The 17,122-nt window shown below is 33.8% G+C and overlaps 1 protein-coding gene across 4 annotated transcripts in view; it reads left to right on the top strand.

Moving 5' to 3' along the window:
• Positions 1 to 17,122, top strand: part of DPYD (dihydropyrimidine dehydrogenase) — an 861,482-nt gene that overhangs the window by 184,361 nt on the left and 659,999 nt on the right. For 3 of the 4 annotated variants that reach the window (XM_050807345.1, XM_050807361.1, XM_050807352.1), the window contains one exon: positions 12,946 to 13,033. The exons of the other annotated variant lie outside the window; for it this stretch is intronic. In XM_050807345.1, coding sequence (XP_050663302.1) covers positions 12,946 to 13,033 — 88 coding nt within the window. The remainder of the gene's footprint in view (positions 1 to 12,945; positions 13,034 to 17,122) is intronic. 4 annotated transcript variants of the gene reach the window in all.

Below are 17,122 nucleotides of genomic sequence, written 5' to 3'. Positions count from 1 at the left end.
AGGAGTTAATATTTATATCTACCTCATTGAGTGATTATGAAAATTAAGTGAGTTAACATAAAACACATAGAACAATGCTAGTATATAGTAACCCCTTGCATAAATACCTACTAAATAAATTAAATATAATGTTTAAATTATAAAGGTTTGTTATTTACATAAATTTGAAGAACAATTATTTACAAATAATTTTTACCAAACATTAACTGTACAAAAACTGGATTATTGCCAAAATTCTGACTTTTTCATCTGAATTCAAATTAATCTATTTCCAAGTAGACTAACCTCAAAGACAAAGGAACCCAACCATTTTCGCACTGGAGGAGGAAATAGAAGATAGACTAGAAAAGTGAATCAGCTGTTACAGTCCAATGTGATAATTGCTTTGATAAAGGAACCCACGGGGTGCTATGAGAGATCAGAATGGCTCCAAGCATGATAGCCAGGGGTTTCCACAGGAGACATCTGAGCTGAATTCTGATGGAAACTTGAAGTATGGCTCTTCAGGAAAGGGAAGAGCATGTGGAATGCACAGTTTGAAAATGACCTACACATGGAACTATGAGCAGAGTTCTAGCATTGGGCAGGTGTTGCAGCTCTAGCTGTGGAAATTCAATAGAAGCCGAGGCTCAGAGATGATATTGTACCAAGATTCTCCGCTTAAGGAGAATATCATGATCAGATAGGGATTTTAAAAAGATCACCAGGATTGCATTAAAACTTTAGAAAAAAAATTGTGCTGAATAAATTATCCTTTCATTTGGCATAATCAACATAGATTTAGCTAAGTAAAATGAATGAATATTTAAATTTAAATTTAATTTAAATTTAATGTGTGTGTGTGTGCGCGCGCGCACGCGTGTATGTGAAGGTTTGCTTTTTATTTTTGTAAATGGGAGAGTGGCACCATTTTTATGGAATAAAACTACCAAATAAACTTGTATGGACGCCACACGTGAAACTCAACAGTTCTAAGAGGAATACAATTCATATACGGCCATTGCTTTCCAAATGTGCTGTTTCAGCCTCTATAATAATGGCAATCACTGTTGCACTTTTAAAGAAAAAAACTACACACAAAAAAAAATCTTTTTTAGGTCAGGCACAGTGGCTCACAGCTGTAATCCCAGCACTTTGGGAAACTGAGGTGGGTGGACTGCCTGAGGTCAGGAGTTCGACACCAGTCTGGCCAACATGGTGAAAGTCTCTACTAAAAATATAAAAATTAGCCGGGTGTGATGGCACAGGCCTGTGATCTTAGCTACTTGGGAGGCTGAGGCATGAGAATAGCTTGAACCCAGGAGGCAGAGGTTGCGGTGAGCTGAGATGGCATGACTGCGCTCCAGTCAGGGCAACAGAGAGAGACTCTATCTAAAAAAAATCATTTTTAGAGACAGTGTTCTGTCACCGAGGCTGGAGTGCAGTGGTGCAATCATAGGTCACTGCAGCCTGGACCTTCTGGGCTCAAGCAATCTTCCTGCCTCAGTCTATAGAGTAGCTGTGCCTAAAGTAGAGACACCATACCTGGCTAATTTCTTTCATATATATATATATTTTTTTGTACAGGCAGGGTCTTTCTGTGTTGCACAGGCTGATATGGAACCCTGACCTGAAGTAACTCTCCCAAAGCATTGAGGTTACAGGCATGAGCCACTGTCCCCTTCTATATATGTGTGTGTGTGTGTGTCTGTGTATGCATATATGTTTGTATGTGTATATATATGTGTGTGTATATATATATATTTTGAAAGCCCTCTCCATGAAGTATGTGTCCAATATATTAAGTTATCATCTTCTAAGTAAGTTCTAGTAACTCCTCCCTTTTGCCATCACAGACTTAGAACACAGAACCTTTTAATAATTTTGAGTTGAATTATTTGGTATTCAGTTATACCTAGATGACTAATATGTGGAAACATTTATTTACTTCAAGGTTCTATTATTGATGAATACTATCTTTTAATTTTAAGGCCAAATTTTTTTTACTATTGTTTCAGCTTAATTAATGAGTGCCTCCAGAACTTGCATTTGCACTCAGTATTCTTTACATCCACCTCAGCCCTTTTTTATGGTAGATGTATGAGCCACCAAATACTCAGAAATATCGTTATCCTTGGTATATGCTAGAGAGTTTCCAGGACCCTTGCATATACCAAAATTTGCACATACTCAAGTTCCTCAGTTGGCCCTCCATATAGGCAAATTTTGTATTCCACAAATACTGCATTTTCAATCCTTGTTTGGTTGAAAAAAAAGCCAATGTGTAAGTGAGCTCATGTAGTTCAAACCTATGGTCAGTTGTATATCAATTATGGTCACCCTATTAAAACTCTTAAGTGAATTCTTTGTAAGGCTTTGGAGGGATTTTGAGAAAGGAATTTCATATATGAGAGTATCATTGGTTTGCTTTTGCCTGGTTAATTCATATGACCAGTGCAAAGAGTAAAAATTACTTAAGATAATGTGATTTTCGTCAACATCTATGTCTTGTTTTTTAATAGTGTAAGTTATACTTACTTACTGCAAAAAATGCAGCATTGTGAAAAGTAAAATCTATCCCAAATCTTAGTCCACATGCCCTAAGGTAGGTTTATGTATTTGTCTACATACTGTTTTTTTCACAACAAACATATTCCATACATCTAGGAATTGTATAGGAACCAATAACCTATTTTATTTGTGGATTTAACAATGTGACTTTCACATCTTTTTAAAAAAGACTTTCACATCTTTTTTAAAATTTTTATTTTTCGTTGAGTTCTGGGGTACATGCACTGTAAATCTATATGTCAGATTACTATTACTAATATATTATTTCTGAAATTGTCTGCAAATATGTCATAAAATATAGAGTTTTCTCAGTTTTGAAGTTTGATGAAAAGTTTACTTCTAGGGCATCTATGAAAAATATATATTAGTTTTTTAAACTTTTCTAAAGGGGCTTCATTGAAATTAAGATAAACATACAACAGGTGTTTCAAAAATTAAGAAGATAATTTGCATAGCATGTGAATATGCAACACAAAATTTTTTTTTTCTGTGAAGTCTGGGTAATTATTTGATATAAAGCAAAGCATTTATAACACTAGTGGGGAAATGGTCCAGGTGAAATAAGATTACAGTGCAGTAGGAAAGCTGTAATAAAAACTGTTAGTACTGTCATCATGGTCTGTGAAGGATCAAAAGTGTATTAAGCATCATGTAATAGCTGTCTAGAATATGAAGGGAACCATAGTGGTGGTGAGCAAGCAACAATATCTTGGTTTCCAAAAAATAATTACATATGACTTGTTTTAGTTAAATTAAAAATAGTAACTATAAAATGATGGGATTATAAAAGTTACTCTGAATGGGCTTCTGAATATGGCTACATGTTAACTAAATGTGTAACTATTATATATTATGGATATATGTGGTTGCATTTATGTAAACATATTCAAATTAATGTGGTATATAAGATATAGGTATTTCTCTATTAAAACTGTGAACTGAACTCTTTAAAACTCTTCTATTAAAACTCTTCTCTATTAAAACTCTTAACTGAATTCTTTGTAAGACTCTGGAAGGATTTTGAGAAACGAAATGCATATATGGGAGTATCATTGGTTTGCTTTTGCCTGGTTAATTCATATGACCAGTGCAAAATGTAAAAATCGTTGGACTGAACACTTAAAGCATATGTATATGTTTGTCAGATGTGTACTATGCTTATTGTACATAAATAATTGTAAAACATTTTTCTTTGACTCTTCACTAATTCCTTCCACATTAAAGAAGAGAAAGCAATATATAACTTTCAGAACTTACAGAAAGACAGACCATATTTATACATGGATAGCCTACTTTGTCAGGGAAATTTGCTACCCTACCCTGGAACATAAGAAATATTTTGTTGCCATATCATAAGATGACAACAATTAAAAAAGGAAGGGAGATAGGCTGTACAGAATAGCTAGGAGATAATGTGTGGAGCAGGAATAAAGGAAAGCATCTTTTGTCACATATATCCTCATACTTACCAGTTGCATCCTTCAGATACTTTTCAAACCCATAATAAAGACCAGTCACATTTTTAGCTAGAATGTAGCCATTTTCAACAGTACAAGTTTCACAGTACATTGTGTTGTTCAACCTATCATTTTTAATTTAATTATTTTAGGAGAATATTTTTTACATCATACCATTACCATAGGGAAACAACCAAAAGCCTCAACAGGAACGGATTCCATATACAGTACAATGTAAATAATATTGGACCACTGATGAGATTGACATGTATTTTTGTTGTTTGATTTCCTGAAGTACAGTGACTGAGAAATGTTTCCTAAACACACATGAGCACCTATACATGTGCCATCTAGGATATACACTGAGAACCAAAGATGAATTATAGTCTTTTGTTTTATTTATTTATGTATTTATTTATTTAAGATGGAGTCTCGCTCTGTCACCCAGGGTGGAGTGCAGTGACGTGATCTCGGCTCATTGCAACCGCCGCCTCCCGGGTTCAAGCGGTTCTCCTGCCTCAGCCTCCTGAGTAGCTGAGATTACAGGTGTGTGGCACCACGCCTGGCTAATTTTTTTTGTATTTTTAGTAGAGACGGGGTTTCACCGTGTTAGCCAGGATGGTATCAATCTCCTGACCTCGTAATCTTTGGAACGGTCCACCATGACCTTTCCCAAAGTGCTGGGATTGTAGGCATGAGCCACCACGCCTCGCTGAATTATAGTCTTCGTCCTGGATGAAGCCATAATCTATCTTCATGGATTGTATTAGGCAATAGTTTCTTTTCCCTCTATTTTTTTCATTCATTCATTCATTTCACATTATTGAGTAGTGAAATGTGCATGATGTGGTGGCAGCGGCATAATCTATTTTAATGGATTGCCTTAGGCAATAGTTTCTTTTCCCTGTGTTTTTTCATTCATTCATTCATTCATTCATTCATTCATTCATTCATTCCACATTATTGAGCAGTTAAATGTACATGGTGTGCTGGCAACGGCATGATCTATTTTAATGGATTGCATTAGGCAATAGTTTCTTTTCCCTGTATTTTTTTCATTCATTTGTTCATTCATTTCACATTTTTGAGCAGTTAAAATGTACATGGTGTGGTGGCAGCTGCTGTGTAGAATAAAAAGAACCGTATAGCATTGATAACTTGGTCTCAGTATTCATTTCTATTATACTAATCTCTACATGGTCAAATCCTACCTGTTCCTCAACTGTCAGCATAAGTTTCTCAGTCTAAGAAGTCTTCTGTGGTTCTCCTGAGAGGAAAATAACTTTTCCTTCTTCTGAAATCCTGTATGGAGAAAATGAAGACTTAAAGCATATGTGTATGTTTGTCAGATGTCTGCTATGTTAAATGTACATAAATAATTATAAAACATTACACCTTGACACTTCACTACCTCCTTCCACATTAAGGAAGGTAAAGCAATATATAACTTTCAGAATATGTTGAAGATTATAGAGAATACCTGTTACTAAAGAAATGCATATAAGGGTATAATCTTTAAAAATTATTGCAACAATTTGATGTACAAGTTATCCCCATTTGCAAGTGAGAAAACTCATGCTCAGAGAGTTTAAGTCATTTGCCTAACATCTTAAAACCAGTAAAGTGAAGTCAACAATTAAATATGAGCAATCAAGCACCGGAGCTTGTACTCTTAACCTCAATGTTACGTTTTCTGAGTTAATACACTTAAAGGCTGTGGATGAGCAAGCACATTTGAGCACTTAATATTAGCATACATGAAAGTCTGGGTGAATGCACACACTAAATACATATATGCTATATATTATCTGACTGACTTATGCTAACTATAGACAGATTCTATAAAGCATCCTATCCTAGGTACATGGCTTATCGCTATTTTCCTCATTACTACATGTCAGAAGAAACTTTGATCTTCTTGAATCATGCCATCTTCCTCAATCCCTTTAAGTACATACTCTCAGTCCCCACCATCTTTAAGGTGAATAAAGAATGGCTTCCTAGGAGAGGGTTGCCAACAAGCCCGTCCCTCCAGGACATAAAGCAGAGCTTTTATCTATGGTATTCTCTGGTTTTCTTGATTAGAGTGTACCTCACTTGTAGCTGCAGGTGACAGGGATCAAATTATATCAGCTATTTTAGTGCTCAGATATCTACTGGGCAGGAAAACATTTAATGAATGCTTTTACGTATTTTTTCCTGTATTCATTGACTTTACTGTTACTGTTTCTGTATTATTGATATATAAAAACTGGTGAATAGCTAATATTTAATTACTTCTAATAGTTGTAATTAATAACTTATTTTTGTTCAATTTTAACAATTCAGTTTATAAACCACGATCTTATGCTCCATAAATAACTTTCTAACAGGGAGTAGTCAGAATTGGGACACTTTTCCTTCATGCTGCAACCTACAGTAATTTCATTCAATCCCATAATTTTCAGCATAATTGTCAGTACATTCATTTAGGAACAAAAAAACCCAAAACAAAACCAAAAAAAAACGTTTTCTTTTGGCCTTTTGGTCATTGTTGTTCAGTGTTACTATTTAAATCTTTTCATTTATATAGCGTTTATATTTCCAATAAGTGAGAGCCCCAGTAGATTCAGAAAGTGTTAAGTAGTGACGCTACTTTCTTTATATGGGCTCTGTTCTGTTTTCATTCCTGGTTATAACTGTCTGTACCTGTATTCATGATGTGTGTATTTTCTCCCAGTGACTCCTTTGCGGTTATTAATGTATACCATTTCCATCACATCTTTCTTGTTCCACCACTGTATGCCAAAAGCCTATTTTTGAATCTTTTTCTTCTTTGTCCAGATCTCTTTCAAGGTAAGAAAGCAAAACAAATACGTTTAAGAGCAACAGTCTTTAACAATCATAAAGATATCTTTTTCCTGTATAGTAAAACAGGGCAATCTTTGTTTAAAATTTTATAAAAGGTGATATGTACTAAGTTTTTATGAAGATATTTTATTTGCTTGTAAGACAGCATGAAGGACTTGATTGAGGTTGTGGTTTCTTATGCTATTGAGGATTTTTGTGGCATATTTAAGTTTTTAATAAGGATATGCTAATCAAAGTATATTTTCAGCACAAATGGCTAAATCACAGTTGCTTAAAATTGCAATAAAACTAGCTTCCTAATAATCGCACATGAATTAGAAGAAAATAAATGTTACAGACTAGAACAGACAATGGATTGAGTTAGAAAAGCTTGCCATAAACTCTGAGGAAGATTTAGGATAAGTCACTTTCCTTCTCTGAGTCATAGTGCCTCAATGACTACTAAGGTTGGGTAAGCCTTCAAAACTGCGTGATACTGTAAAACCCAACCTTTTCATCTGGACTTGAGAAACCTCTTGAGGAGACAGTCAAGACTACCTTTTACTTTTTTTTCCCTAAACTAAAATTGGACTCCAGGAGAGATAATACTGTAGTCTTTTTCTAGCTGTGACTTCTTAACTGCTTTTTTCTCAGTCTTCAAATTACTCTGGCAAGGAAGCACTGATGTCATCAAGAGATGGGGTCAATAGAATACCACCTTTTAAAATTCTAACCTGTTTTTATACATAGATGGGATAGTCCTGGGTGTAAGATACTAAATGTGTTTTAGTCGTTTCCTCCACTGCCTTGGCCACTGGTCTTTTGTGCTTGTGGGAGATGACTGGAGCCTCATCTATGAGGTAGAGATAGAAATATCTTATAAATTTTTAGGAATCTGTTATGGATGAAGATAAATAAAGAGTATAGAATTTAATGTAAGTACCTTCATTTAATTCAAAATATGCAAAAAAGTATAAACTATACATTTTAAAGCTTTTATATGGTAAAACCAATAATCCCCTGACATAGACTTCAGAAAATACTTGTAGGAAAGTTCTCAACTATGTTTTATTTCCAGCTTCCTGGTTATTATCATCCAGTAAATAATTTTGAGCATCAGTTGTGTGAATTGTGTTCTGTTCTAAATTTGCTTCTCTTGAATCCTTTTGAAGCACCCATGTGCAGAAGGAAATTTCTAGTAGATAAATAGCTATTTAAAATTATGTTTGGTATTAACTTATACATGTAAATAAATATTAAAAGCCTCAAAACACGAACATCATAGGTGTGGTTAAAAGGCGGAATGCTGCACAGCATTAAAAATTCAGTTATTTTTATTGATGTTATCATAGATTCCAGCTCAGTATAATAAAGGCTGGGGCAAGATGCATATTTAAGAATATTCAAAGTTAGTTCCAGATAGCCCTAAGCTATTAAGAACCTGTGGTGTAATCAGAGAAGCAGAGTCAGAAGTACATAGGAAGGGCTGTTAATGGATTATTAAGAGAAGCACAGAGGTATAAATAGACAGATAATTATTGGAAGCTGAGAATGGCTTTTGGCTGTTTTGACTGCTTAATGGATCAGAACATGGAGTTAGTCCCATCATGTTTTAAAGATATTAGCCATCTTTCTTGTCTCTTTTTATTATGGTAGGATCTGGAAGCAAAGGATAGAAGTTGTGGAACTCATACATGTATGACACTTCCAACTTCGATTTCTTTATTCACATTTCTTTTCAACTTGATAGTTGATTCTGCCCGGTTTTCAGTAGACATACTGCACCATTGGGGAAGATACTAAACTATATATTTTCCTACACTGGTGCTTATAGGGTAGGGAAACAAGGTTTTAAATCCATCTGATACATCTAAATTAGGTAGACTTTCCAAATGATTATATTGAACATTAAATATCTAAGGAAATGCACTATTAATATTAGGAAAATATTTTAATTTTTAATGTAAATACTTTCTTGCTTAATGCCATTATATATAGATTAATGTATATTTACATAGCCTGATGAAACAGTGCTGATTCAATTAAACCAAAGTCTAGCAAAGCTAAGACAATGCAGTGGGAGTTTTAAGGGTTTCAGATAGATTTGTGTGTATGTGCTTTATCATTACTATTATTTTTTAACTGAGAAAGAAATTAATTCAGATATTTAAACTCATGAGTAGAAAATTCTTTAACAAGTATAGGTTACAATCCCAAATGCTGTGGATGGTTACCAATAAAAGAAGCAGGCATCTGTTCTCAGATGTGTGAAGAATGAAATGCCGCTTGTTTCATTACTCACTATAATATTTTTGGTGTCATACTATGGAGTCAAACTGTCTAGCCTCACTGATATTTGGAAAGAGGAATCATATTTCTCTTTCTCTAGAGAAATATCATGGATAAATATATCTTTAATAATTTTTGGCCTTTAAGTAACAGTACTTAAGTTTTCGTACATTTTTTATGGTCATGTCGAATCATGAAAGATTAACATTGATTAAGTATTCTATATTTTGCTCTTAGTGAAATTCATTGTTACGCTTTGTATTAAATACAAAAATTTAAAAAGTGTATGACTAGTGAAAACTCTAAGTTGTTTCCTTGTAGTTTAAAAAAATCGAATACACTTCTTTAACTTTATAACAACTATTTGGGGAAAAAGTATGACATAATTGTTTATCTGAATTAATTTTTGCTGCTTATGCATTTAAAAATAAACAGCACTATAAGAGAGTAACTTTGAAAGGTAAAAGGAGAATTAAATGACTAAAGATGAAAACAAGTGTAATTTGAATTTTACTTTTAAGGAGAAATTTATGTGGAACTGTGGTTTACAATAATTGTTGACATATTCCCCTAAGTACTGTGTCTGTGATTTTTCATGGTATCAATCATTTAAAGCAATTTAGGTAATAACATTCTGACATGCATTTCTGCTATTTTATTTACACCATTTGCCTATATCATTGTAATGCAGTACCTTTCTGATTTGGTACAGTAAATGCACTCTGTAATATCTATTATGGCATGGTCAAAGGATAATTTATTGTCAAATAGAAAAATAGGTCAACACTAATGTCACTTGATGATCAACCCCCACCCCTCAAAGTTTAATAAAACATCTCACCAGTATGCATTCCAGTGCAGTGGTTGATATTTTATTAGGACTACCTGGCTATAGCAGTAGTGTAATTACTGAGCTGTCAGAGTGATAAGTGGGATTAATGGCAGCCTGATGCACTTTAGTCTGCAGAGCGCTTAGAGAATTGCAAGATGGTATTATTATCAGAGTCTGCCCATTCTGGCATATTCATGACACCAAAGGAAAAAAGAATGCTACAATTCAGGTTTGCGTGGCCCTGCCTCATTAACATCTGACATTTTCAACAGCTGTTATTTGTGAACTAGCTCAATAATAAAAGGAGAATTATTTGGTAAAGAGGCTTAATAACCACAACTAAAAATCCTTACATTGTCAATGCTGTTAAGTGAATCTGTTTATGTTGAATATAAGATTTCTCTGGAAGAACAGAAAAATACACTGCACATTAATTTCGTTCACTTATACCTGCTGACATTGTAACTTTATTTTTTAATTGTGTTATTATTCAAGCTGGGTATTAGAAAAAAGAAAAGCAGGAAACTTGTGACTTCATAGGGATAACCAGAATTCATATGATGTGCCATATATATGTGTGTGTGTGTGTGTGTGTGTGCACGCTTACTCCTGTGTAATGGCAGATATTTTTACAACTGTTGAAAAGACATTTTTTCAATAGTAAGATATTTAAGTTGGCTTATTATTTCTTTTTAGCTATATTATATTGCAGCGTAAAAGAAAATCCTTTCAAACCACTATTAATGCTCAGTATATTTATCCACATGACAGTTACACATATAAATATCACCTCATTTTAACATCAAGGACCAAATAGGCCATACATTATGGAGATTTTTATATTGTTTGCAATGTATGCTGCAGATTATACTTTGAAGAAATTATTTTGAACTCAACCATAGTGTTTCAGGGAAAAAACGTTAAGTATGAGCAGACAGGAATTCAACTAAATGATAGATGTGAATCTAACAATGGCATTTACAGAAATGATAGGGCAGAGGTTTAATGACTACATTTCAGAGAGGACAATTGATTATGAAAAGCCTTTGGTACTCATTGTGTAAAATTTAATTTAGAGAGAAGGCTAAGGGCACAAACCAGAGAAAAGAAATCAGATTTAAAAACAAGATATTAATTAGGTACTGAGAAATTGGTTCAGACAATGAAGAGGGCTCTCTTGCTCACAAAAGAATGACAAGGAGACTGGTATTGTTTTCATGAAGGAAATGAACCAAGGTCTTTACACATGGAAGTGTATAGAAAATGAGCTAGCTAGTCACCTTTGTCACTGAGCAATGTAGGATTCATTCTTAGTGAAATTCTTGGAGAATGTTGTTTTTTGGACACGTGGCAGTAGTATATTTTCCTTAGTTGTCTATCTCCACACTCATTTCTTTCTACTCCCACTCTCACTTTATACTAAACCAAATTCATTAGTTTACCTACCCTGTCACGTTCTTTTCTTTCCAGGCACTGGTGCATACTTTTTCTATTCTTGGTTAATTATCCTGAATGACCCTGCACTCAGAATCCCACTGTCGTTTGCTTTCCTAATGTCCACTCATTCTTCAAGCTTCTATTTCAGTATTATTCCTCCCAAGAAGCGTGTCCTATCTCCCTCCAGGACTACTGTCTTTCATCTGTGTTCCCTTAGCATGCTATATTTCACCCAAATTCTCATTGACCACATTGAACAATGTGTGACTTTTTCTGTGTCTGTACTTCATTCAAACTGCATGTTCTGTGATATCAGGACCATGGTGATCTTTTCCCAACACTTTTATATTCTCATATCCCAGGTTCTGCTATGTAATGGAGGCTTATTAAATATGTATTAAATGAATGAATAAATGAAGAAAAACACATACAAGTTAATGTGCAAATAAAGGATGAGTCTGGCCATTGGCTTTAGTTGTCCTGAATGAATAATTATAGAATGTGGTTCTAACAATGTGGTTCCAACTGTGAACACTAGAATCACTTCGGAGGCCCTTTTCAAAATGCAGATTCCCAGGCCAGTCACTTGGACTCAGGAGGGGCTCCTCTGTGAAGTCTGTGCCATTTATCAAGCTTCCCAGGTGGTTCTTAGGTGCAACAAAGTTGAAATGTAATCTCTGACCAGTTCCCCAGGAAGGACAGTCTGAGATGAGATTAATATGCAGGAAGTTTATATGCAGGTTAACATCTGTAGAAGAGTGAAGGAAGTGGGGTTGAGCAAATAGTCACAATAAATGCTTCAGTGGCTCCTTGCAGACTAGTTCCCCAAATATGGAAATGGGTAGCGATCCTGTAACCCCACTCACTGGCCTTGAATTGGATGTGTGCTGCTACTGGAAAGGAGGCTGACCTTGTTGGAGCCCATTCTCTTCAGCAGCAGAGGGAAGGCAGTTGTGGGAATAGAGCTTTGGTCCTGAAGGGGGTGGATCTGGGCTATGCTTTGAAGCATCTATTTCAGAACTCAGTTGTCATGTGAATGGGATGTAGGCTGAAAGACTTCAGAAGATTGGAAAGAGAGAGAGGTAGAGAGGGAAGCTGGAAGGAGGGAAGTGTGGAAGAAAGGATATTTCAAGTGGTAAAATAAGACTTTACCTTTGATCTTTGCATTTGTATAATAATTTTGGTCTAAAAGAATTACAAACCTTATCATAAAAAACTGCGTGCAAGTATTGTCAGCATAGTGAAGGATCAAACAAAACTGACAGAGTGAGGGAATAGTATGTCCTAAATAAGTATGATTCTCTTAAAATCAAGAAGGAACTCTGAGAGGAGGGGCAGTTACTAGCCAGCATGATTCTCATTTATGCATCCCAGGAGGAGTGCCAAAGGTGAAACACAGAAACTTTGTATTTATTGCTTAAAAATGTTTGTACCTAAAAATGATACAATTTTATTTATACTTACTAGACACACACTCTGAATGAGTATAAGGTAGAAAATATATAGATTATCTCACTTGTAGTTTCTTAACATAGTTATTTTATTTCCTAGGTGCCTGAAATGTGCAGATGCCCCCTGTCAGAAGAGCTGTCCAACTAATCTTGATATTAAATCATTCATCACAAGTATTGCAAACAAGGTAAATTCAGATTTAACTCCACAAATGAAAATAATAACAGTATTTGATCTTGTTCTCTATTATTATCTGTGGGTACAACATAACAGCTTGTCTTAGCAGATCCAGTTAAAGCATTAAATATGACTTCTATAGGCATTTAAAAATGTGGCACATTTATTAATTAAGCACTTCCAAGTTGTGATTTATCATGAAAATCCATGTTCATTGTTTTCTGTTTTGAAAATTAGTTTGTGTTAAAATGAATTGATTTTTAAAATTCAGGACCCTGAATAGATTCACTTTAGTTTATGCTTGCTAAATACTCATAGACAGGAACTGTCATTGATCATCAAAACACATGATTTGTGAAACATCTATGAAAGTATGCTTTGATAGTAAGTCTAGCACACAGATATATCAAGGGTATAGACTTTATCTATAAAATTCAGTTAATTTGTTTAAGATTTGAAATAATTCATAATGACTCGTAGAGTTGTAGCAAAAAAAATACAACAAAAATTAGAAAAAAAATGGCTTATATGGGTTTGAGAAGAACAAAAGGAATTTTGATCTTTAATTTTTTAAAAACTCAATGTAAGTCTAAGTCCAGTTTTCATTCACGAAGTAAATGGTTGATTGATTGAATAATTAATAGTACCTATTGTTTTTGTGAAGAGGGCATTGTGAGCTCTTGCCCAAGTGTCTAATCCTTTAAGGATGAACAAAGGCTGAAGAAAGTCTCCGATAAAGATACAGAGAATCCTTTCACAACGTTTAACACTAATTTTCTAAAATGCTGTAAAGATACCTTAACTCCTTACTCCTTCAACAGCCAGGTACCTTTTTACATATAAAGATTTGTTCTTAATATTTCAAGTACTTAAAATAGTTAATTTAGGAGAAAAGTGATAAATAGTTTTATATCAATTTAGGGTTTTGAAAGAATTTAAAAATTATTCCTGCATGGTCAGATTTAAATCTGAATTGTCAGATTTGTTAGGATTTGAAGTCTGGTTTGAACTTTTAGATAAACCACTTATTGTGAAACTGGGGAAAATTACCTCCTTACTTTCACTTATGAAGGGAAAGGTAGCATCTAACTTACAGAGTTGCAGTATAAACTGAATAATATTTTCATATGAAAATGTCTAATATAGTGGTTACTCAACAATTTTTATGTGGAATTATTAGTTTCCCTAGTCATTCAATATGGTAAATACTATAGAAGTGATTGCTGTTTTTGAAATAAATTGCTATTTATAAAATCATATTTTTAATAAAGATCTCATCAGAAAAGGAGTGTCCAAAGTTTGAAGTCTAAAGTATTTTCGCTAAACATATATCTAAGTTCACACTCTTCATATCGAGCATGAGAAAATATGAGAATTATGACGGCCTATCTTAGAAGATCCATGCTTTCCGAGGTTTTTCGTAGATATTTCAGAATCAGTAGTTATTTTGAGTACACACTTCATTTATTCAGGGTCTACACAATATGTAGAAAAAAAGACAAAAGGGATTCTTAGAGAAGTTTATAAAATGTCTAAGCAAGATCACAGTCATCTCTATTTTTGGAAATCCACTTTCTGTTTCATTAATTTGTTCATATTCTTTACCTCATGGTACATTGTGCTTAGATATCTATTTAAAATATTTTTATATGAATATGAGATATTTGAAGATGATTAATTGAGAAGATAATATGTTGTTAAACATTAAAAAAAAACTCTCGTAATTTTTTGTTGGAGAATCACTGTAGCAATTATAAAAGGTCAAAAATTGTTGTTCTTTAAAGCCTGTATCTTTTTAGATATTTACCAGCTGTGTACAATGTAGTCTGTCCCACATTGCTTTGCCAGTGGACCTCAACACAGGAGGGGGTTCTTTCCAGGTTGAGAGAGTAATTGAATCACCAGACTCAATGAGCCTTGCTCCTCTTTGAGAAAAGGATGTCACTTGTTTTGTATTGTGTTAGGCTTCTGAGATTCAGTGGAGTTTAGGCCAATACTTCCATTCTTCATTTTCTTGCAAACTGGATTACAGCTCTAGTTTTGAAAGGTACACTCAATGCTATTGTCCCCCCTCAGTCAGTTTTTCTCTGTTTGGTTTGTGCAGGCTGTTGTTTGCAATTGTATCTCTCAATTGGATGTACACATTTCAGATTCATCAAACTGTGAATACTGGGTTATATTTCTTGATAGATTTTCTTTTAAAAAACACTACTTTATATGAGAATGCATGCGATCAGTCTATAATATAGTGAAATAAATGGCTGTTTTAAACAGTGTTCCTTGATTTCGGGATCCTTTATTTAAAACAATAGCGATATGTTCTCTTTAAAACTTTTACATCAAATTGTAAGCCATCGATTTTCCATGATTTTGCATGTGTTTATAAAATCTGTATACTCAGATTAGTGTGGCTTTTGTGTATAGATAAATAAATGTATAATATATGTTACAGAAAAGCTGACTAAATGACACGATGTAAAAGAAAAGTTTTTTATTTGTGATAGATCCTTATTAAAAGTAACTGGAAGTTAAAGGAATAACAAAATCGAAGTAGCAGAAATTATTGATAATAATGTTTGCGTTTATAAGAAAGTTACATTGATATGTTTGTGTTTGTATGTGTGTGTGTATGTATGTATGATCGAGAGGGCTCTATATTGTATATATATAGTACACACACACACACATACACACACATATATTACAGCTGTTACAAAGCAGAAAAGCAGAAATGTAAGCAGAAATGTAACCCATAGATTTGGTGGTTCTGCTTTCCAGCTTGCCTTTTAGTTTCAATGGCTGAATGGTTTATACTCTTATCAAACAAAGTATTAATCATTTCCAGAATAATTTTCTAAAGCTTTGCTGAAATTCTGACTTCCTTGCTCAGTAACTGTAGTTGCTCCCCAGTGCCTAGAAGCTAATGTCCAAATACATAATCTACTATGTAAGTTGATTGAGTTTTCTCCTATTATATGAAAGAAGTAAGTAGAAGAAAAAAAATGTTAGAAAGTTCATAATTTATCACCCAGTAATTTTTAAAAATGTAAAGATTTAGTTATATGCAACAAAAAGTGGTGATAAGATTTCAGGTTTCCCTTGGTACACGAGGTCAGTTCCTTCATCTTTATTGTTGGATAATAAGTATTTACCCCTCTATCCATTTCAAGAGTATTGACTTATCTATCTGCCATAAGATGGTGCTCAAGAGAACAAAGCTTTAAAACAAAACAAAAGAAAACCTCTATCTCCTTTGACCAGCATGTCTCCAAAGTTACAGAATTACACTTAGGAGGACTATTTTAGAAAATGTCCATAATAGACAAGTATATAGAAACAGAAAATAGATAAGTGATTTCCTGGGACTTGGTTTGGAGATTTGGGCAAAAATAGGTGAGGAGTATTTATAAAAGTGGATAGTGACTACCAGTGGTGATGGAGTATCTGTTTTGAGTGATCAAAAATCAGTGTTCTAAATTAATTGGTATATATATGATATGTGAATTATATCTTAATGAAGCTCTACATGCACACGCATGCACACACACCCACCCACCTCTATCTCTGTTACATTCTTAGAAGGTACACAGGCTATAATCCTTCAGAGTTGCAGAGTTGAGTGTGCCATGTGATTTAAATAAGTAATTCTGAACTCATGTGCCAGTTTTCATTACAGATGACCTGCCAATTTTGGCGTATGTATTATGGGTTGGTTTGTGTCATTTAGAATATCAGTGTGAGTGGGTTTTGTGTCATAGAATAATTCTAAATGTGAATAATTTAATTCTAAATAATTCTAAATGTGAATAAATCACATTTTTGTCCATTTTTTCAATGTCGCAATTTCCATGTGGAAGCAGTTCTACTTGGAATAAATAAAATTTTATTCAGAAAGGGTTTTTTGTTGTTATTGCCAGACTATCTTAATTTTTGTTTCTGAACTATTTTTATTTCCATTTTTTTACTTTTGAAAAGTTTTTTCACTAACTGTAGAATTCAGGCTTGGCAATGATTATTATTATTTTTTCACCTCATAGAACTTACCATTTTGGGGCCTTTTACCAAACAATGCTACTATTGAAAAATGAATGGAACTCTA

The sequence above is a fragment of the Macaca thibetana genome, chromosome 1, assembly GCF_024542745.1.
Source record: "Macaca thibetana thibetana isolate TM-01 chromosome 1, ASM2454274v1, whole genome shotgun sequence".
NCBI classification, from domain to species: domain Eukaryota; kingdom Metazoa; phylum Chordata; class Mammalia; order Primates; family Cercopithecidae; genus Macaca; species Macaca thibetana.
The sequence above is the reverse complement of the archived record's forward strand: the minus strand, read 5'-3'. Positions and strand labels throughout refer to the sequence as shown.